The sequence below is a fragment of the Pempheris klunzingeri genome, chromosome 4 (genome assembly GCF_042242105.1).
Source record: "Pempheris klunzingeri isolate RE-2024b chromosome 4, fPemKlu1.hap1, whole genome shotgun sequence".
Lineage (NCBI taxonomy): Eukaryota > Metazoa > Chordata > Actinopteri > Acropomatiformes > Pempheridae > Pempheris > Pempheris klunzingeri.
In genome coordinates, this window is record NC_092015.1 from 28,765,618 (window position 1) to 28,789,509 (window position 23,892).

At 44.6% G+C, this 23,892-nt stretch overlaps 1 protein-coding gene across 4 annotated transcripts in view; it reads right to left on the reverse strand.

Annotated features, from left to right (window-relative positions):
• Window positions 1-23,605, reverse strand: part of tpst1 (tyrosylprotein sulfotransferase 1) — a 43,619-nt gene extending 20,014 nt beyond the window's left edge. For all 4 annotated transcript variants that reach the window (XM_070829887.1, XM_070829886.1, XM_070829885.1 and 1 more), the window contains exons 1-2: window positions 23,420-23,605; window positions 7,230-8,265 (exon numbers count right to left, since the gene is read on the reverse strand). In XM_070829887.1, the coding sequence (XP_070685988.1) occupies window positions 7,230-8,086 (857 nt within the window). In that variant the 5' untranslated portion in view covers window positions 8,087-8,265; window positions 23,420-23,605. The remainder of the gene's footprint in view (window positions 1-7,229; window positions 8,266-23,419) is intronic.
• Window positions 23,606-23,892: the final 287 nt, after the last annotated feature.

Sequence of the window (23,892 nt, forward strand, 5' to 3'; positions counted from 1 at the left end):
CGCTAAACGTCCAGTGAGCTCCTCCAGAGTCCAAGTACAGGCAGGCATCACCTCACGGGCCCTGAGCAGCAGCTTCTGTTGGTCTTTATCAGTAAAAGTCACACATGCACCTTTAACGGTGGTGTTTCATTTTGCAGGGATTCAGCCATTCTGATGCCAGAGCTCCTCCAAAACAAGTCTCCTCTTCTCAGCTTTAAATGTAATGTGACAAAAACCCTTTCGCCCGTCACATGACCACTTCCCTTCAGGCTGATGCTCTTAATGGCCTCCAGCTTGTCAATTATTCATTGGTGAGCCTCCTTTACCCAAGGTGGTGTTCTGTATCACCAATGGCTGATAAGAAAGAATGGGATAGAGACATCAAGATCACAAATAGGAGGGAGGGTTAGGGAGGAGGGATGGGATGTTGCCCTGGTCTGGGATAAGTAATGGGGCAAGTTGCTCAGCTAGGCAGGGCCTCCACTAAATCAAGGCCAAGTAATTGATGTTAATGTTCAGACAAGGTCCCTCTCTGGGGCCTGGCTGCCCACTGATTGAGATTTTCATGGAGATAGAGACCCGAAGCTGCAGGAGGGTGGAGAGCAAAGAGTGCTGGTGGTTGTGGAGGGCAAGAAGCATTTTCTGCCAGGTGTCATGGGGGTTGCCTTTAATGCATTTGGTAAAGTAGTTGAGAGGAGGTGGGGCAAAATGTTTGTGATGGTAAAAGGTGGTTGTGCTGCCCTGAAGGCTACTTGTGGCTGGACTCCTCTTACATCAAATTGTATCAGGACCCATTTAGGGGAGAGCGATGACATTGGGCCAAAGCCTTTAAAGCAGACATGTGGACCGTGTACTGAATAAAACCTACTGGAGAATGCTCAGTGACAACCTTTAGGACGACATTATCATATACACACGAGCAGATGTGTCTTCTTCTGTGCATCCAGTTCTGGCACCGACAAGCTTTCAAGATTTGTCATCATGAAGTCAAGCTGTTCAACAAAACTGCACATACACACGTACTGTCGAAATGTGTGATTTGGATTTCAGAGGAACAGTTTCACCAATTTTATGACCAGCAGCATGAAATAATCTTCCCTCATATTAATTTGTTCCGTATTTAATACGTGAGCATGCGAGAGGACAATTTATCTGAAATTTACGAGTAACAATCATCTGTGAAGCTGACGCAATTTGCAATCATTTGCGAAAGGGAACCATGTCTCAAGACTCCAACACACAGCTGCATCTTTGGCAACAACAACTGCCTTCAGTCGACACTGCATATTTTGTGTAGTAGTGTAGTAGTGTAGTAGTGTAGTAGTGTAGTAGTGTAGTAGTGTAGTAGTGTAGTAGCATCACAGTGCGATTTCAGACCTTTTGAATCTTTTGTCAGCAGTTTAAATAGGTCTAGTTTAGAGCTCAAACAAGTAGTCGATTAGTCCAAACAAGTTTACAAGTTGAGTTACTTTTCAACCAGAATTACCAAGTAGTACCATAGTTGCCGGTTCCAGCTTCTCAAATCTGAGAATTTGTCACTCAACTCTGTTTTATATCCCTGTAAGGTTTGAATGCTTTAACTGCAAGACTGAGAATGAAGAGTTCGTCTTCCTGAGCCCAAATCAAATAACATAGCAGAGTGTTGATGAGACTGACTCAGCTGTGCTGATTGTCTGAAGCAGACTAAACTGGCATTATTTATTTGATCAGCATGACATATTATGTCAACTGAAAATGATGCAGATAGGACACCAATATGTCAGATGTCGGCATAAATGAGGTGAAAGTGAATTCCCCACTCAGTGAACCATGTGAGATCAATCCAACAGGGATTCTGTATTTGCCTGGAAATCACTGTTGTGTCTGAAAGCATCTGGACTGATGTACACATGCAGTGTCTCTATGTCTAGCTTCAGCTCAGCACACAGGGCTCTGGCTGAGGTCCGCATTCATTAATATTTGATGGGAATCAATTTGTGGAAGGGTGACGTGTGCACTAAATGACCACAGATCTGCATCTGGATCCAAAAGAGCTCTTATCTCTCTCCCTCCCTGTGCAGACATTTAGTACATGGTGGCATCACTTTTATTTTTCTCTTTCTAATGTTGGTGTAGCTGTACTAGGAAAAAAAACACACTCTGTTTTGTTCAAACGTGACCAGTGAAGGTGACTTTACAGAGTCTGGACACTACAGATCAGACGAGTGTTGTGAGAGGCAAGGACATTGGGGCCTCTCTCTGAAGCTCAAGAGTCCTTGCCGATGAGTCGTAGCGGTTCAGTGTTGTAGTAACGCAGGTGAAGAGCACTTGCACGTCTCCATGGTATCTCAACTTGAGCCACAACACAGTTGACTGCATCTTAAGATCAGCTTTTGAGTTTCTCAGCTTGGTTACATATTCTAGTTAAAAAAAGATGTTATCTTTGCTTCTTGGTTGGTGTATTTCTAAGGATTCAGCAGCGTTAGGACAAAGAAACGGGTCGTAAACTCTTCATTTTTTCATAAGCGACCTGATCTAAATAGTGGAGGTCGTGGTTTAAAACTATTAAATTGACTAATCCTTATTTCAGCTTGGAGAGTGTGACTCCTGACTGTGGCGTGAAGTGATAGGAGAGAAGACGAATCACTCTGCTAGAGTTGTGGGAACCACAAAAACATTCAACTTAACTCGCGGTTGTACAGTTTTATTACAGAGTGGTGCTTCTTGGCTCACAAAACATCGTTGATCGTTAAGTAAAGACACCAGCTTACAACAAGCTCTTTACAGAGACAACCGACAAGCTTGATTTTGTTGTCAAGTTGCTCATGGAATTACCATTAATTAGTGACGGCTGATGTTTGTCACTGTAACTGGTGAACGTGACCGTTAAAAACACGAAGCTGCTAGCTGGATGTTTTGCTCTTTGCTGGTGATAAAGAGAGAGTTAGAGTCGGAGCTTAGCAAATCCATAAATTTTACCAACCCGAACATCAGATTTCAAGCACTCGTATTCACATTTTCACTTGCATGATAAAATGAAATGCTCCCGCTGCAGAGCCCTGCTGTCGTAGAGCAGTGTACAGAGCCAGAGTTTAAACCATCCACTCCCCCGGGATTTGTTGGGTCTCAACAGGATCCCAATCAAACCTAGTTCTCTAATGCACACCTGTCAGTAATAAAGCACTTCTGGATTCAAAAATGACACCTGGATTTGATTTTTGGAGATCATTTGGCTGAATGATTGTCTTGTACCATGTCTGTGTCGCCACGGTAACACCAGTGAACAGTCTGTCCAGTTCACATTCTTGTAAGAGGACTTGTTTAATGTCCCACCTGGACATGAGGCGTTTATTCTTAATGAACCAGCGATCATTTCAATCCTACATCTTATTTTTTGACTCCCCGCTCCTGTGAGACTTGCGTTGAGTCCCGCAGCAGATAAGATATTCCTTTATTAGTCCCACGATGGGGAAATTTACAACAGTGTAAAAAGGATCAGAAGTGATCCGCAGGAGTGGCCTGGGACATCTCCAATGATGAAGGCTTTCAGTTATAGATACTGCTTTATATCATTTTACGATGTGCCACTTTACTGGAGTTCTAGCTTCAGTACAGATGACCTACTGTTTAAACCTTTAGCATTCATTCACCTTCAGCATTTAGCGCCTCTTATCAGGGTCACTGGTGACACGATGTGCACTGGGTGGTTACAAGATTGAGTGTGAATTGTGTTGCCATAAGCTCTGTACTGTGATTTGATGTGAAATAAACATTTGATCATCTGTTACCACCAACATCTAATAGCTGCAGGTTTCTCTGAGCTTCACCCTGAAGTCCACTTTAGTGGGCGTTTTACTGGGCGTGTTCTGTGTTACAGCATCACAGCAGAACCGGGTTTACTTATTGAATTTGTACAATGAAACAACACAACCTGTCGTGTTGTGATTGGTACAAGCTGTTATAGACATGGAGCAGATGGTTTTAACATTTAGTGTGAGTTGAGACTCAAAGACTGAACTGATCTCAGACACAGTGATGAAATCATAAAGTGAAAGCCGAGCTGAGCATGCTCAGTTGGATATACATGTCTTTTAACTCCAGGGTTTTACTAGGTTTGTGGTGGCAGTGGATCTGACTACAGCTGCCTCGTCTACCTCACTCCTTGGTCCCCTTCATTTCCCATGACCTCATCCACAACCACAAAAATCAGGCACAGCAGTTGTTTCAAGGCTCTACAGTGCAAGTATATCACTCACACTTGTCCCTAAAAATACAATGATAAATAAAAATGGATATGTGAAAACCCAGAAAAATAATTTACAATCATATTGTGTGAGTTAAGATTACAACCAACCTGTAACTTTGTTACATTACACCAGTGCTGCTAATCTAATTAATACAACCATTTGGTGTTTTGTTTACCTTTTATAGGGTTAGTGTTAGAAAATGTGTATATCAAGATATAGACTGAGTATTGCAGCATAATCTAAAGATAAAGTGATACTATTTATAAGCCCTCTATGTAATAAGCTTAATAATATAGGAAACGCTGTAATACTTGAACAATGTTTCCAGCTCAGAGGTCAATATGTAAACTTGAATAAAATTATCAAGACGTCGGCAGCTTGGCAGCTGTGTCATTGTCACAAAGGAATTAGATTATAATGTTTTAACACACATTAACAGCTCGAATGATTAAATGGCTCAATGTGCTTGGGACATGTTGTCTGGACGTTGGTGTTACGAACAGGTTTAGGCCTCCTGGTCAATCTCTTCATTATGTAGATGTAGTCTTGAGGGTTAAGAAGACCTCCCTTCAACCACCACGAGTAGCTTCAAGCTCATGTGTCAGCAAATATCAGCATTGCTGAAGAGTCCTTGACATGGACTCCCAGTCCTTCAGTGTCACTGGAGAAGATCTGGAAACAAAACATTCCCCTATGAGGATGAACTGTTTATCGTTGCAGCTGTGTACTCCGGTTAGCATTTGTCAAGTTTCTCACTTGATTTAATATCAATCATAATAATGGCCGAATGTAGCCGTCCAACAGAAATGAGCCACCCAGAGACATTGTTATCTAATGTACTATGTTGTCTAAACCACAAGATTACAATGATATAAAGTAAAATAGTTGCAGATTTATATGACGTCGATCACTTAATCAGCTAACCGCTGCTGCTCTACTTGTATTCAATCATTGGTGAAAGAGGCCACTGTGTGCTGTCTGTGGTCATTTGCATGTCTTGTCTCGTAGTGCAACAAAGAACATACCCTTGTATACAACATGAGCTGCTGTAACTCTGTTCTTCAACTACCTAGGGCACATTTTAAAAACCAATGTTATTCTTCAGTGAATTATTACTATGGCCAGTAAAACAGACCTCCCATTGAACACTGCTGAATAAAGACTTGCCCAAAAGTGAACTTAATTGCTGACTGTTGCTCTGCCTTTTCATCCCTGTTAGCTCTTTGTTTTGTCTCATAGTCAAATGGATCAAACTCTTGGAATGCAAGAAAGAAAGAGAAATGAAATAAATATGTTGCAAATTAGAAATTTCCAAGCAGAGGAAGGAAATCTAGCCTCAGTTTTTACTACAGAGGAAGTGGGATGAGTTCATAGAGAAGTAAAGGCAGAAGGCATTTAGAGGGAAAACTGCTCGATGAATGCAAAGCTTTTAATAAAAACCATGAGTGTTCTCATACGCAGACAATAACAAAACGTGGCCCAAATGTCTCCAGAGAATATGGAGTGTGTTTTGGTGCTACGTGGCAGGAAGAGGGTGGTAGCGGAGGGGGCCAGACAGAGGCAAGGAATGAGGTTGCACCCCTTCAGCGTTTCCTCAATGGCTTCCAGAGGCCAACCTCCCAAATCACTGAAACCAAAACAAGTCTGACACCAGGCAGGGCCATTAGTGAAACCTGCTTACAGTACAGTAGTGCAGACATCATTTCATGCGTTTTAAGTCACTAATGAGTAGGTTCCTCATTGTGAGCAGTAGTAGGATGTTTCATTTCCAAATGAAATGTAATGATGGAAAGTCTGGAGACTTTGTGAAAACATGGGGAGGATATATTTCAAGGCCAGAGGGACATGTTTATTGTCAAGGCCTGCAGGAACTGAGATTAGATAGAAAGTGATACCTTTGGCTTGACATACTGCTGCCTGAATGTCGTTTTTTTCCAGGCTTATAACCAATCCATACTTTCTCTCCCCTCCAGGTCAAGCAGTCAAAGGCTAAGCAGACATGGGCATGTCCGAGCCAATTCTTTCTGCACTGGGAATGTGATATATGGCAGGCCCAGCTTACCCCATAGAGCCTCTGAATAACAACTTAGCAAAGTGTTTCACCACCATTACGTCAGCAATGAGCTATTTAATTCATCTGCAGCTGTGGAGGAAGCATCCAGTAAAATGCAGAAATTGCCGCTCATTATCAGCATCAACATGGATTCATTTGTTATCACAGAGCCAGAGGAGCAGACAGCTTCCTGGAACTGTATTCCAAGTGGGTCCAAAACGTGAAGGAACCTCTGACGAAAAATGAACTGAAGATGAGTCACAGTGTGACATAGTGATGGTTGGTGATTCAGTGTGTCCTCGCTGGTGGTGGGGCTGTGTGATCTGACCAAACCGCATATCCTAATATAGGCCATATCATATCCAGATACCAATCTACATCACGATACAGCACATTCCAAACCATAATTAAGTACCTTAATAGCCCCGTAGCTCAGTTTAAACGTACAGTGGTACTGACAGGAGGCCATTAACCTTCATTCACAAGGTAGCTCCTTCAACCCTAATACAGCAAACATGAAACAACAAGACAACAACAGGGCTTTTTCAGTTCGAGGGAACTACTTGAAGGGAAAATCTATTCTAGAAAGGCATCCTGAGGGCCTACGTTGTAATTACTCTGAAATTAAAGACTCTAGATGTAACAACACAGACAAGTCTCTCCCACAGATACAAATGAGAGGGATCAAAGACACAGTGACAATAAGCAGAGTATGGCAAGACTGCAGTTACTACAATTACAGTGCAAACAATGAGAAGTTAACCTAAACTCGACCAAATCAGTCTACAGATTCCAGCTAATTAAACAGAGCCACTGATGATTCTTCTACAAGCTGTTTTGAAAAAGGACGCGGTGGAGCCCCATTGGCAGCCTAACTGAACCTTTAACAGAGCAGAAGACAAGACGTCAGGGCTTGAGGTTTGGGTGACGGAAAAGAAAAAGATATTGCAGGAGCTGTCAGCGTGACTTACTTGGAGAGAGACACTCCTCCAGCTTTCCCAATGAGCTCCTCATGGTGGAGGACAGCATCATTCCAAGGAACGTCAAGGAATTTCAGCAGTGTCCTCATCCATTTCTCAGGATGGAGGACCAACTGTTCGTAGTGCACAGGTAGGCATTTGTCTGCTGCCTCCAGGCACTGAGTGTACATGGTCTCTATGGCCCGATTCCACTTTGTCAGGCAGTCCCGGTAGCTGCCCAGGTCAAAGCCAGCGATAGTCACCTTCCGAGAGATCATGGAGTGGACTGAGGCCCTGCCATCACGAATCATGAGTACAAACTTGGCACGGGGAAAGATCTTGGCCAAGTAAGAAAGCGACTTCAGCGCAAAAGGGTCCTTGTTGCAGAGAAAGTTGGCAGGCTCTCCGTGTTTGACAATGATTTCCAGCAGGAAGGCCTGCATGGCGGCGTCCAGCACCTCATCTGTCACACCAGCCTCATCCAGGCGCATCTTCTCCCGGCCCGAGCGGCTCCACATCTGCTTCATGGCCAGGATGCGTGGGATGACGCGCGTTTCCTCGCCACAGCGCACCTCGGGGTGGGCGTCCAGCATGGCACGCATTAGCGTGGTCCCACTGCGGGGCACGCCACCAATGAAGATCAGCGGCATGTCTTTGTTGTAAACAAAAGGCGTGCTGAGATTCTGGCCTGTCCGTAAGGTGGTCCGCATGCTGCCCCCCAGCGCCGACAGAGGCAGGATCCCGCCTGGCTGGCTGCGCTCCTCGATGCGATGGTGGCACTCCATGGCGTGGCGGCCCAGGTAGAAAACTGTGACTGAGCTGATGACCAGACAGGCCACCAGCAAGTTCTGTTTCAGCTTGCCAATCATGTTGCAGGCCACAGACGGGACAGGACAATATAACCACGGGGGGAATTTAGGGGGAGGGATGGGAAAAAGGAACTGAAGGGTAATTAAGGTTCCCACCCTTTATGGTTGTTTCCTGGGAACCGGGCATGGATCAAGCTCCCTTGTGCACAGCAGGCGTCGAGTCCCCAGCTCCATGAGGCCTGGATTGTGGCACAAAACACAAAAAGTCACCGTTAGTTCAGATTATACGCCAGGACATCGTAATAATCACAAAACCTAACCCACCATTTCATGTCCCAGATTTTAAAATAACTCAAAGGACAGATGTCAGGCTCCAGCTCTCTCCACCATCATTATCACACGCACATCAAACATGTCACAGAACAAATCTACAGAGGAGAAATTTGTCAGGAAGAATGATCACCGCATTCTCTGTATCTGACAGGCCTTTTGATCTCAGGCCAATATTACTGTGCAATTTTACTTTGCAGAAAGCCTCAAATCACAAAGTTGACACAGAACTGGTTCAAAGACAAATATGACAATGGAGCTGCCACCAGAAAAACTAAATGAACTATTTCTCACAAACATTTTATGGAGAGTTAGACAGAACTGGATGCCCGCTGACAAATGACAAATGACCAAGACTCAGTCACAGATCTTCTACTTTTCTGGGTTAAACACACATTTGTTGTTCTACACTATTTTCCACCTTACTAAGCTCTATCTCTCTGGCTTTGATTCTCTGTTAGTTCATACATCATCTATGACATTTAGCCTTCAGCCTATAATTTTGACATAGGCATGCGTTCTGTAGATAGGGCCATGTGTACCTTCGTACAATAAACACACATACACACTTCCCACACATAAATTTAACACACCACAGCGGGTTGGCTGACAGCTTTTCCTCTGCTGTAGGGATGTAAAAGCTGAAGGCTTAGTACAGCTTATTTGTTGGAAGGTTTTCTCTGTGCTGGCTCTGCAGCCACAGTCACCCTGAACAAATGGCCTGGCTGGGAGAGGACGGGGTGACGGACGAAGGCAAGTCACAGCAGGTCATTGCACAGCAGAGCCTCACCTGCAAAGCCCAGATTTAGCCTGGTGTGCCTTTCTTATTAGGTTCACCCGGCCAGAATACAAATTACTAGTGGTGATTAACAAGTCATGACTACCTTTGACTTTTTTGTGTCCGCTGATAGATCTTCAACTAAGCAAAATTCAGAGACCAACCCCACCCCTCTCATTCTTTACCTACAGATACCAGTCACAAGGTCACGTCTTTGCAATCAGTTGAGATTCATTGAGAGATCATAGCTGAAACACTACAAGGATGCCAGAGCACCCGGCCAGGTATTCATAGTCAGTGTGTTAACGTGCACCTGAGTAACTGGGATCCAGTGGGATTTCTGCACCAGGTAATCAAGAAACATGGGGGCCCCAGATAGATTGTTTTCAGGGAAACAAACCAATTCATTTTCCAAGTATATGGATAACTAGGCTTAGTTAATCTGCTTTTTATATATACGAGCATGTGGACGACAAAGCCTGCAGATGGGCAAAGTACCGCTGTCACAGCAGAGTAAAGAGAGATAACACTAATACATGTAGGGGTGCATTCTCGTATTCAAAATGTAATTCCATGGTCTTGCTTCTTAAAGTCCACTGATGGACAGTTGATGAACAGTCAACAGGCATGCTAGCAGCTCTCCCAAGCTGTACAGCTGTTCTTTGAGCTAAATGCTAATGTCAACATGCTAACACACGTGATCACAGTGACAAAGCTGATGTTTAGCATATGTGTCTACTTCCCCTGCTATCTTAATTTGCTAAGTCAGAGGTACAACTGAGGACAAAGAACTCGACCAGTCATGGCGGTGGATGTTAAGTGATCACCAAAGTATTGAACGTTTGTATCAAATATGATGGTAATCCATCCAAAAGTTGAGATATTTCATCCCAGACCAAAGTGGTACAGTCCAGCATTGCCTCACCACTAGTGTGCGTATTAACTAAGTAATCATGATTCAAGTGAATTTTGATGTCCATCTGTCACGGGCACAGATCAGCAACCTTTTCCTTTGCTAAATTAAGGTCATTTTGTCATTCGGGGCTGTGTAATCTTTACACATCAACTTCTTAAACAGAATTCCAAACATTTTCAACAACTTTAGGGCCTGCCTGGAAGCATTCTCTGTGGTTTTGAGTAACATCAAGTACGTCTTTGTGCTAGTTCCCCCCACGCTTCTGTCAGTGTCCTCTGGGTGCGTCAGTTTCTTCTAACCCCAAAGCACATCCAGGTTTGGTGCCAGGAGTGCTTATACTCAGTACTCAGAGCTGGGACCAGATACGTAAAACTCTTTACGAGGTGAAATCTACACAAAGACAGAAACATGCAGACACATTGCTTTCTCAGATTTCTAAATCTGTGTGGAAGCATGGTTGTGTTTTATGAATTTCAACTGCGGAACTGGGACATGAGATGACTCACTCGCACACAAATCCCATTTCCAGTCCCACAGTTAGCCATCAATGAGTGCAGAAGCACCCTGAATCATTTGTTTGCATATCAATATGTGTGCCCAGTCCACCACTCATTAGAGCTGTCAGTGTGAAGAAAGGCAAAGAAGTGGTGCAGTTTCACCGACTGTGTCACATCAGTGACGTTCTAAAGCAGCACAACAGACGTCATGGAGAGCGACCATCAGGCTGCCCACGGCTCATTAATGGGATGGGAAATTCGCACTGGGCAAATTTTTCCCCGCAAAGTAATAACGTACAGCTTCACTTATATGGTCTGAGAATTAATGTTTTAGCTACACAAGCATAGCAAGATAGTCCAGTCACCTTATTTGCTGTCCGTTTCCACACGGTGCACGTCATCATGTGCATGAAGGTTAACAGGCCCTGTCAGCGTTGCTCTGCCACAGCAGGGACTCTGACCACACCATGTGACAGGCTGCTCTTCATCACAGCCGAGCAATGAACCCAGAACAGCCGACTCCCCCCTCCTCTATCCGAGGGACTGTTTGGGTGCATCTTCGTCCGGGAAGAGCACAACAAGAATGACGCAAGACACCGTCACCTTCTTTGTTCTAACTCATGAAGTTTTTATTATCGACTGTGTTCCTTCCCAGCAAATACAGAACTGCTGAGTGGCATTCAGTGTCCTGGGAGAATGTGAAAGTCTGAAGATAAACAGGGATCCCAAGGACTTCACACACAGCTATGTTTAGAAACGCTCTTCAGAGTACATGTTTGGCAGGCAACATCCACTGCTGACGGAGGCAGAAATCAACAATTTCCATCCGTGCCCTTCCCTGACAAAACCACACGCTGGCTAAGACTAAGAACATTGCGACAGGAGTATGATAAATTGGAGTGCTGACTAATTTTTAAAAAGACTGCAGGTTTGGATAGTGATGGTATCAGATTTAATTCATCATCATCTCTGTCACTGTTGGCCAACATGAGAACTCCATCATCGTTTGCACCTGCACATGGATGTAACTACAGTTGGCTCAAGTTTTGTTGCAGAGTGTGTTGGTTTGCCAGTTAATTTGCTAGTGTTGGTGGCCAGCGCTTCAGTCTGCTAACATTAGTCTCTGGGCAATCTTACCGCTATCGTCTGACAAAGATTTAGCCCGAATAACGGATAACGAATATCCAGGCGAGACGCCATTTCTGCATATCAATTTTGATGCATTGCTTTCAGAATCACAATTCTTATGCCAGCTATTTTTTAACCTACCACCAGTATCTTGCCCATTATTTCTACAAGATTTCACAAATTGCACTCTATGCCTCATTTTAGGTTATGAACATTAATTAGGCTGAAGCTCAAAATTATAGTGTTTCTAGGAGGAGATTTGCTTACAGTGCACAGATTAAGTATTGGTTTTTAAATGAAGTGCTCTCAAACCAAGACCCCAGACATAGAGATTATGTTTAACACAGAACAAAAAAAAGGTGCCCAGTCTAACAAAATCTTTGTATTTGTGGTTGGTTTAAACAGTTGAAGCCACTAACACAATGATAACATTTGGGTGTGGGAAGTGTGATGATGCTACTTTTGTAGAAATGGAGAACTGCAAAAGGGAAAAGATGAGAATATATTCTTGTGTAGTGTACCGAGCATCACTTAATCAGCATACTCTCAGCAAAACAAATCCAACTGAGTGAAATCAGTCCATATATTCTGCGGTGCATCTGAGTCTGTTCAGCCAGGCTGGGACAGACCAGGGCAGGCCAATGCACCACACTACCATCTGTTTCCCCCTCTGACACCATGTTGCCAACTTCTTCTCAGCGGGTCACTCATGCCTAATGAGCCAAGTAGCTGTTGTTACTTTTAAGCAAACATCCTCCACTGTTAACTCATAGTTACACAAGTGAGGAGCATTTCACAACAAAACATTAATGCTAATTCCCTGCATTAGCCTCCCTGTGAGAGGGAGCTCATGCAGGACTAAGCTGCAGAGAAAGTATTCCCTCTGCTCTGTGGCCGAGGAATGTAGAAAATGTGTAAATGCTGGAGAAAAGTTCTCACTGTGAGCGTCTGACAATGTTTATTTCTTTCTTTTCCTGTCATCTGCTTTTGTCTTTTCTTTCAGCCCACCCATATAATCTCACATCTCTGTCCTCTCTGTGGTGACTAAGTGTTAAGGGAGAGGGAGTCACAAAGCATGCCAGGGTGCCAACACCTTTAGTTAGTGGGAGAACAAGAGGGGTGTGCCGTTTCCCCAGGGCCCCTTCTTCTCAGACAATGACAAACCTGTGTGCTGTAAATAAATATAGCTTGCGAATAATAAAATGTCTTAAATCTGACTGATTCAGATTCTGATTGGACGGTGGCCACTACTCAGGCACGGTACGAAGCAATCGTACCAAATATGAAGATGTCCTAAGAGTCTGACCATGGATCCAATTCCAAGTTTTGGTGCTTTACCATTTTGAAAACTCTATAAATAATTTGGAAAAGCCCTGTTACTCTACTGAACCCTACTGAGATGGCAGATAGATGCTAACTGTTCTAAACGAAAAACTGTAAGCAAGACGGCACAGTGTCGATGTGTGGTCAAATGTATTTGTGTACTTTAGTCTTAAATCATTTTGTACCACATTATAAAAACAATGAAATAAAAGAAAAAGTGCTTAAGATTTGAGCTGGATTCTCCTCACAGCTGCAGCCGTCTGAACGCCTGACTGATGAACTGCGGTTGAGGTGCAGAGCGGTGTCGTGTTACACCTTACACCAGGGCTGAAATGTGTTTGTGTTAAATTAATTGAGGCTCTTCTCTCCTGTTACTGACATTATATCCTCCTCACAGGATATTTTTCCCATTGATCTGTTAGGGCAGGCAGCGCAGGCTCAGGCTGCTCCCCTCTGAACAACGGCAAAACCAAACCACATCGATACTTAATAACGAGAGCGACTTTGCACCTCATGAAGCCCTGTTGAGAGGGGTCTGTGGTACTGAGAAGGAAAAGAAAATGGTAGCAGGAAGAGCAGGACTCTCCAAAGCTTCCTCTCACTTCTCAGTTGTTTCTGGTCTGAAATCAGCTGCTTGATAAGACTGTCAGCCAGGTTCAGAGGTTTCTTCGATTAGATGGTTACATTCCAGTGATTAGTGGATGAGGGATCGCTCCGTTTGTCATAGGTAGAGGCAAACCAGCAGCTGTAGGTAATCTGTCAAACACTGTCAGGAGCTGAACACAGTTTGTTTCGTCTGTCACCTCTTATGGGGAAACTCAGCAGATTCAAAATAAACCAAAGGTTGGGGGCTGAGCCAGGGCGCCACACTGCCACCCTCACACTTGACAAAGTAATCAAGCTCACTGAAATAACTCTATATATATATACAGCTCTATATATACTCTATATGTATTTACGGCTGTTTTCTGCCCGTTTGTGGGCACCAGGAGACATTCAGGACATGTTCCACGTGCAGGCTGATCTACCACAGCGCTCACCTCGGTGTGTCAGCACAGATGGAAATTACATTTGATAAATGTAGCGCTTTCGCGATGATATCCTGTAAATGAACTGCAGTTGTGGAAAACCATGAGCCTTTTTTAAAGATGATATTTTGCCTGTCAGCATGGTGTCGACATGACCACTCGGGTGTGACAAATATTCCAGATTATATCTTATGGTGTAGACATTTATCATTTCTCACAATAAGGACTGTTATGAGAATCCAAACTGTGAAAAAAGGAGAAAATTCTCTCATTTGAGAGGCTGAAAAAGGACTTAATTGACAAATTGATTGATCGAAATAGGTACTGATGTATTTTGTGGGAATGAACTAATCGACTCATTAATTATTAAGTTGTTTAAGTTATTTCACAGTTGCAGCTCTTTACCGGTTTAACTTGTTAACAGTCCAGTGTGCGTCAGAACAGGATGGGGACACCTTTTTGTTTCAAGCCAGACGTCATGTCAGTGGTAGGAGATTTTTTCAGCCAGCTATCTCTCTTACTGCAGTGGTTCCTTCTTTAACGCAAAGCACCTCGTGGTAGCTTGTAGCTCACTCACAAACTCAGTGTGATGTTTAGCAAGTAACAGCAGCTTCACAACGGAATATCAAACTTTACAGAAGCTGCAGCATCTGAAGCTGAAGCTGATGCAGACGCAGATCAGAGTGGAGCTGCAGGTCCACATGACACACAGTGTCACCTGGAGAGGATGTTTCAGGGGGTTTCAGTGAGGATGTCCTTGTTCAAAGCTAAAAGCAGAAGAGAAAGAACGTTGACTATTTGTAAAATATCTTCCAGGTGAAATACCACCACCACAATAGCACTGATAAGTATCATTATTTTCCGTCCATTCATTCTGCACTTGCATTATCTTTCAATAACTCTCAACATAAAGAAAGCCGCCAGTATCCATGACCTGATTTGGAGTATAATTTAGTTAACATTGGGAACGTAAATTACAGTGTTACACAGAACAGGAGTCGGATCAGCGGCCGTGCCTGTGCAGCTGTGGTCTCCAAATGTCATCCTCTAACTGACAAATGATCCTCCTTTTATTAAGTTTCCCATCTGATCTGTGATCTGGCACATTCCTGCAGGATCAATCAGCAGGACTGTGGCCATTACCCTGTCCACAACCTCTGGCCCTCGGGCTCCGTCATAAATAACACGCTCTGAGCAAACCCAATCAACCTCTAGCTAGACCGTATGACAGGGAGAAGACGAGTCTCTCTCTGGGCAACAGAGACAAATTCCAGTTCAAGTGAAGTCATGATGCGGCTCGTGGAAACTAATCCAATGGTGCGACTTTGTGTTCCTCAGTGCACGGCTACTGTTCCTCTGCACCCAGGCATTATCTGCAGGGATTACAGGGCAAATAAACTGGGGATGAGGGAAAACAGCCATCCTCCTCCCACATTATTTGTACAAACCTTGAGTCAACCTTGGGTTGTTCGGGGATTTCATTTGCTTATGCACCTGTCACACTGTTTGTGACCTGGGGACGGGGCCTGCGTGTTCAGAATGGATGGTGTGTAATTAAAGCTGAGACAATCTGACATTTCCTCCGAGCAGAAAAACCCACCCCATGGAGAGATTCATCTCCTTTAATGTTTGTTTGATGGCTGGGCCTGGAGCGACGGGACAATATTTATCTTATTGAGTTGGATTAAATTCACAGCCTAAATGTTTGAACCAAATTAATGAGGTGCTTTGAATGCACCGTTACCACTTGGTCCCCTTCTTCCACATAAAAGATGACACACACACACCCATGAAATCACAGGCAAAGGATGAGCAGAGGATAAAGACTAAGTGGTTGAATAGCACAGGGAGAGGCTGCTTCATTGTGAACTGCTAACAGCATTAGATCGCCTTGTTCAGAAGAGAAAGGACAAGAAACAAATTTTCATTGTTGCTGACGTGTGGGGGCGAACTTGGCTTGACTGAACAGAGATATCACGTTACAGGGAGCTCCATTTGAAAAGGGAGGAACAGCAGTGGGATCCTGAGCTTGGTTTTTGTGAATGCTGACCTTTCAACTATTAGCTGCATAGTTTCTAGCCCCGCCTCTGAGCAGAGACTCTGAGCGGTGCCGGCGTGATTACACAGCCGACTCATGTCTGAGGGGAGCAGCAGAAACAGGCTGCTGGCCTTAGTCAAGGACAACTCTCCACACTTTTAATATGTACCAAAGGAAGACCATACAAACATTCAGACCGCAGACTTACAAAGACTCATGGGAACTGTATGTATGGTAAAAAAAAAAAATATGCTAGTAGTACTCAATAACTGAAGCTGAAGACTAGCTGACACCTATAAATACTGGACAAAGATGTTTTAGTCTTTGTAAGGCTCTGGTCAACAACTGGTCATAATCAGAGCAGAATAAATACATGAAAATAAAGGATTAAGAGGTCTTTTCTCCTCATGAAAGTAACACCAGCAATTGTCCGACTAGTGAGAATTTGGTTGGACAGCATATCGACCGACCAGCCTACCAGAAGACATCAGCTGTCCGTCTTTGACAGTTAAGACGGAGCATGAAACTGATGACGAAGTAAATACACTTGGAGCTCCGTCAGTAGATCAACTGTTGTCTGTTCTTGTCCCAACACAAACAGCAACAAGAAGCTTCCGCTGTTTATATGCAGTAACATTTGGCCTGAAAAGGCCAAAAAAGCACAGTCTAGTCTGGTGAGATCCTGGATGGAGAGGCCTATAGGACTGTGTAGCCTACAGAGGGAATTACAAGTGGGTGAACCTACGAGTAAAACAAAGGAATAAAGTCATTTATTCACCAGTACCTCTACCTCATCTTTAGGAGAATGACTGGCAGTAACTGGATCTAAAGACCCAGACTGGAGTAGACCGGCCCAACTTCAATCAGTTGTTACATCCAAGTCATATAGAGAATTGGTCCAACAGTCCTAATGTGTGTCCCTGCCTTTCAAATGTGAACAGTATCGTGTTGGAGCTCTTCAGAGACATCAATAAAAAGTCTCTATACAAAATATATCAGAGAGTCCAGCTTCACTTGGAGTGACTTTACATCTATGCTGCTCTGTGCTGATGCAGGAATGATTCTTTTATGAGGGGGCACATAAACACTGTGCAGCTCTGCAGAGAGAAGGACGGTGTTGCTGGTAACCTCAGAGGCTCAGGGAGCAGCTGACACACAAACACTACAAAACTGAAGAGGACATTGTGGGCATGCCCTGTGCATCAAACAAGCTGCCTGGTCGCTCCGACTTCCTGTCAGGACCCGGGTTTGAAACAGAACACCGGAACTGATCATGTTAACGTGATACTCAGAATCCATCCAGGTATACCAGAGAACAGGCACGTGAAGCACGGTCCAGCCTAAAGGAAAACCGTCCCACCGTGAACCATGGGAGTGCTTTAATCCAGCTATTACCGTCATCTGTTTATTCAGGTTTCCCACCAGCTGTGGATGTGTTTGTGGTGGTTGACCCTGATATGCAGCATTAAGAATTCACAAACTAGCTGTTGATTTTACACATGAACGCACCACTCGGACAAGTTTTTCAAACTGCGGGATACATTAACTATGTATGGGAGGTATAGCATGACTGATAAGGCATTTTTGTGACTGAAAGATATTTAGGGGTTTATAAAAATACATTACATGTCAGCCAACATATACAGGAGACCAAAACTTCTGCGGTGAGCTAATGTTGGCTATCACTGTGTTTCTAATGTGCATATATACTCTCTGCATGGTGCACTTACAGTACACAGAGTACAAACAATGTGGGCTGCTATCAGTCATAACATTAATCACATTAAGCCGGCATGTCGAGAAGGATGCAAGAGGCTAAAGTCACAGCACCAACATTAACACATCATCAGCTTCTCTAACTACTTCTGAGCCCATACGTCTGCATCGAGTCCCAACAAGATTGGGATTTTCCACAGATTGCATCATAATGAGTGGGACCGCTCTGTCACTAGCACACAATACAGTGAAGAGCAGTACCCACTGTGATGTCACTTGTCCCTGTAATTTAAGGGACAAGACGGTCACATGAAGACACATACAGTGGCCACAGGCATATTTAGAACGGTGACAAAATAAATGAAAAACATAATCAATACAGATCCGTCCACACAGGGCAGCAGGGCTCACTGAACTACAGTCACCAGCCATCTACCTCACTGAAGCCATTTTGACATGTCAAGGTGACAGATGTGTAGTATGTCACCACGGTGCCTCTGCAGCACATCCAGCCTCCTGGTTCACAAAGTGGGTCGGGAGTGTTGCCATACTGCCCTTTCTACCATTAACTACCCCCACGGCCAGTTTGGTCGGCCCAGTTTTTGGCCGTCGTGTCCTTAAAAGAAAGTTGTGGATTTCTTCATTTAAAAGTATATGTGAGGCAGCAAATGAACAAACTCTACATTTCCCAGAGTCTCCATCATCACCTGGACATTAGCACGACATTTCTCTCACTACCACAAGTAGCATTATAATGCTGACACTGACATAATTATCAACAGCTAACCTACTACTGAAGCACAAGCAGCTAAACACTGGACAGTGTAAGTATAAATACACTGGGTTAAAGTTTACCACGATGTTGCTCATTTCTGGGCGATCCAGGGAGCCTCGGCTCCAACGGTAGATAGACTCCATTTAGTTTGTACCGTTATCATTACAGGAGGCAGAGGGGTGAACATGAGACACACCGAGCAGGACGGGGAGACAGAAGCCGAACTGACGCTAACAGCTGAACAGAGTGGAAACACCTGCGGGAAAGTCGCTAAAAGAAGACGAGCTGTGAGTGCTAAGCAGTGAGAGTTTAAATGTACAGCAGGTAATTATCTGCTGTGATGAACAGAACAAAATGAACTGGGCTCTCACACAGACCGCTGCATCTTACAGAACTATTTTGATTACTTGATTAAGATATATTGAGTTTTATTGATGTCATTTATAATGTGTAGACCCTTTATTTTTAATTTAGTTTTCATATTTCATGGACTAATATTTACCTTCTTTACACACTGTAATCATAAAGAATTCTGAACGTCCTCCATGTGGAGCTGAATGTTTGTATCTCCACATTCATATTGTTTAATGTTGTTAACACGGACTCCTAATGCTGATGTGTTGTTTTGTCTTCATACAGTGTAATATCACTCATTGTTAAGCACCATTGGTTTTGGCCTTGGTGGAGATGCCATAATAAATTCATATTAATTAAAAATCTGAGGGGCCTTGCCCTTAAAATGACTCTTCATTCCAGGCCTGGTGGGTATGCTGGGGGCCTGTTGGTGGGGGGGGGTCAAAACCTCTCTGTGTCAATACACTCAAAAGCACAGCTCATGTCTTCCAAGGGTTCACACAGGAAGTCGTCACACGTCGAACTACTGCAGTCCTGCCTACAATCATCTCAATATGCTGGTGGCTCATTGCATTCAGTGCGATCAATTTCAATACCCGCCGTTAAAGCAACGCATCACTCCCTTAAATCAACCTCACCTCCGCCATGCAGCCGACAACTCAGCAGACATATCCTCAGTGCCACAGCACAGCGGCTACAAACAGTGAATGACACACCACTAATCAGGGAAGTGAGGGGCTGACAAACAGGGGGGGAGTAAATCTGCTGCCCATGACTACACACAGAGTGTGTGTGTGTGTGTGTGTGTGTGTGTGTGTGTGTGTGTGTGTGTGTGTTTGGAGGGGGCTCTGTGCTGAGTGTGCACCCTTTAGTCAACTAGTATGAATAAAATTTGTACAGCAGTGAGACACAATCTGGGCTGTGAGGCCTGTCGGTGTGGGAGTGTTGCTCTGGAGACTGTCTTCATTCTCTTTCTTCCAGGACCAAACGAGCGGCCTGCACGTTACAGATCCTGTACGAGATGTTAGTAATACGAACAACATTGAGCTTCTACTAATTACAAACTACACTCATTTTACTGCATTAAGTAACTGGACAGATAAAATGTCAAGGTTACAATGTAACAATGGAAACGAAAATCTAATTAAAAAACAAACTTTTATCATTGCTACGGGCATATTTATTCAAAGTTACAGCTAAAAGTTGTCACTTGTTAAAACTGACATTAACTAATCGATTATATTGATCATTTCTGTCACTCGACTAATCAATGAGTAATTTTCAGCACCATGTCTGAGTGCGAGAGGCCAGAGTCCATTTCTAAAGTGTGTTTCATCGTGTTACCGATGCTTCACCTTTACAGGAAATGACCCTGCTGAACGTTCGCGGTGACACCACTGAGACACTAATTGATTGGTGCATCAACGGGAAATGAAATGTTTACAATGCTGATGATATATTAACCTTTTACTATTAACCTTCATTTTAAAGTAATGCCAAGCATTTTCTGGTTAGAGGCTCGCAGACAGCTTGTTGCTTTTCTCTTCATCATCAATTGTACACATTTGGATCAAAATCAGACCCAGTCTGCAGATGTGTCATTGGGTAAATATCCCATAATACCCTCTCATCATGTTGTAATTCAGGTGGTCTAAGAGAAAACCGGCCTTGTGCTGCTCCTCTTGGCTCCATTTTCAGGCTTCAGTAAATCTTGCCCCTGACAGGAGACTTTGTCCAATCACAGGTCCTCTCAGAGGGAGAGAGCGTTCCTATTGGCTGCTCTACAAACGTCCCTTCAGGTGTGTCTGAAAGTCTGATTCAATGGAGGAAAGTCCTGCAGAAAAAGTTTCTATTCCAGCGTTGGAACAAGTGTGTTCAGTGCACTTCACCATGAAGCTGCTGCCTTCATGTTCCTGGAACATCTGAATGTGCTGACGGCTTCGTTAGCTTGTGTCAGGATGTAACGTTAATATCAGACCCCTTACAATACATTCATATGTTGTGGACGTAGATTTACCATGAAAGATGCTAATAGTTTAGCTTTCTGCTAAACTTCAGCCAAAGGTTGCAGCTAATTCCAGTTGTTGTTAATGTAGCGAACGCTAGCCAACGTTATTAAATCACAGTTCATGGTCTCAGAGGGCCTCACAGAGTGGTGATTCTCATAGATCTGCTGATTAACAGTGTCACAGCATCAGGATCACAGTCTCGGTCGGCATGACTCAACCATGTTCCTGCGCCATCGCCTGTGGTCATCTGGTGGGAGGGGCTTAGCATAGACAAGGGAGAGCTGCATTTTTCAAATTTGTACTTTTTTTTTTTTGTCGTTTGCAGATTTCTGCTTGTCCCAGTTTGAAGACATTCAAAACTTTGCTCTCTGATGCATGCAGTTACACATCTACATCTACAAGAGACCCAATAATGGAGCCATTCATGTCCCATTGAGATACCACAAGTCTCCAGGGAAACCTGACCAATGAGTGGGTCACCAGCGGACTTGTTCCTGAACACTTCTCACGGACAGCCATGCTCTCTTGTTTCCCATCAGAGGGATTTTAATGCTGCTTCCTTGCTGCTTGGTGGCTTAAAACTCCCCGAAATAGCAAACATGATGAAAAGGCAGCAAAGAACCAAAACAATTTGTTATCTCAGCTGTAACCTTTGCAGCTACATGAGCACAATTAAAGCCTCTGTCCTCACAATCAGTCATCAAACTGCGATCCGTCAATCTCCTGTATCACAGTGAGCTGCGCAGGAAACCTTCTGCCGTATCCGGCCATCAGCACCGCTAATCTGGGTGGTTTGATGAATGTGGGCCCCCACCTCAGTAAGTCCTTCAGCAGCGCTCTTTGGAGGAGCCTCATAAATATGGGCCCTGAAACCGAGGCCGGGCTCAGCGGTCGGACAGCTGCTTGACTGAATGTAATAATTGTGATGCAGCAGTGGGTATCCTTTTCAGGCTAGGAAATGAGAGCATAAGAGAGCTGGAGTCCAACTGATCCAGCTCTGCAGCTGTGGAAGCCGACCCACTGGGAGCAGCCAGCGCACAGACATACACATACACATTCAAGTGGACTAAAGTCCGCAGCAAACCCCCACCAGCACCCCCACAGACCACCTGCACACAGCAGATGTGCTCCTGGCTACCATGAGACTGGTAGTCTATGCCTCTCGCGGGCCACTGGAAACTGTTTGTTCAGCTTTCTAAGAGAGACCCAAAGTATTTTAATAAATATTCATCACTGTAAGCCTGCGAGCCACATTAAATTAACTGAACAATTTCTCTGACACATGAGCCAAGTATTTCCTGAATCTGCTTGCCAGTCTGACAGCTTCAAAAAGCAATGGGAGGGGAAATGAAGCTATCTATCGGTGGTGATGATCATTCCACTCAGCAGCCCGGGACAGACGCCCAACAGTGTCACACAGCAACACCACTGTCTGAAAATGACGGAAAAGTTACATGTGAATGCCCAGTTTTTGCACTTAGCTGAGACCCCATCTCTGGTCCACTACAGCATTAAGGAGCAGCTGGACAAAGTGCTGAATTTGTTTGGTGTCTGACAGACATGATTTTCTGCGTGTGTGGAGCTGTAACATGTCACCAATACATTCTCCTTTCAGTATATGACTTCAGGGCTACTTTGCAGGGCACGACCAATGTGATTAACTGAGGCAGGATCACTTTTTCCGACCCTTGCTGCACTCAAGGGCCAAAACACTTACATCTGTAACCCCAACACATTCCATTATCTATTAATGTTAAAGCTGACCTCAAACCAAACTCTGTTGAAAATACTGCAATTAAATGATGTCTCGCTCCACAGCAAAGGGGCACAGTTCAAACAAAGCCAGTGTCAGCTTCCGTCACCGGTGTGGTCTTCTGGTTAATTCGGCATGTCTGTCTCCCCCTCTAAGGGTACACATGTAACGCTGTATTGAGCCCAAACTTCAGACTCGGCTGTGCACCGCACCCAGCGCTGTGTAGTTTACATAGAAACGTGCAGTGGGGACAGCAGCGAGCGAGGGCTTGTTCCAAGTTGAATTGCATTGAATTGAATTGAATCACGTCCCGACTGCTGGCCCTGCCGTATGCCGAGAGGCAGAGTTGCTTCAGAGGTGGTCTTCAAGGTGTGTGTAACCCAACTAGGTTTGTCGACAGAGGCACGTTTAGCGGTTCAGCGCTGCCCCCGAGGGCGGCTCGGAAAGCCGCTATCTGTCACCCTCCATCCCGGCGAAACGCTTTTCTTGGACACGAGCTTCATTGGTGCGTGACTGTATCAGCCGAGGTCATTTTTCCAGTCTTCATATCCAACAAGCCAAACCTCAGCAATTATGTAACCCGCATTGAAGAGGCTTGGAAGGAGGCTGAGGAGACGACGTATTAAGGTTATTCTCCACCCCCCTCCCTCCGTAACAAACTGTGCTTTTAATTGTCGCAGCTCACGGGCTAAAGGGGAAGGAGAGCACAGGGACATTACAACAACAACACAGCGCCAAAAAAACCCACCTAATGCTGCGGATACGGCGCAGGAGACTCGAGACAGTCGGCCAGAAGATCTCCAGGGAATCCAGCGCCGGTGTCCGGACAGTCCTGCCAGCCTCCGGAGTCACTTTCCGGGCATTTTCTGTGCACATAGACCGTGTCGGCGGCACGGCGGTCCGGCTTGTTGCGCTGCTCGCCTGGAGGTGATAGCGGGCAGACTGCTACAACTGGACTGCGCTGCTGCTGATGGCAGCCGAGCTGGGATTGGTCCGCCAGCCGCACAGGGGCCGTGTGTCGGGGCTTCTGATTGGTCCCTGCGCCGTAGGGCGGGACTACGGCAGATTTAAAAGCACAGTACATTCGTAATGGTTTTTTCATTTGGGGCTTAGCAAGCAGGTAAATAACCAGAGGTACCCACTTGTGTAGGTGCTGATTTTAAAGTGGTTTTAATGCATCGGCGTGTGCAGCAGTCCACTCAGAGTCCAGTATGTTCCACC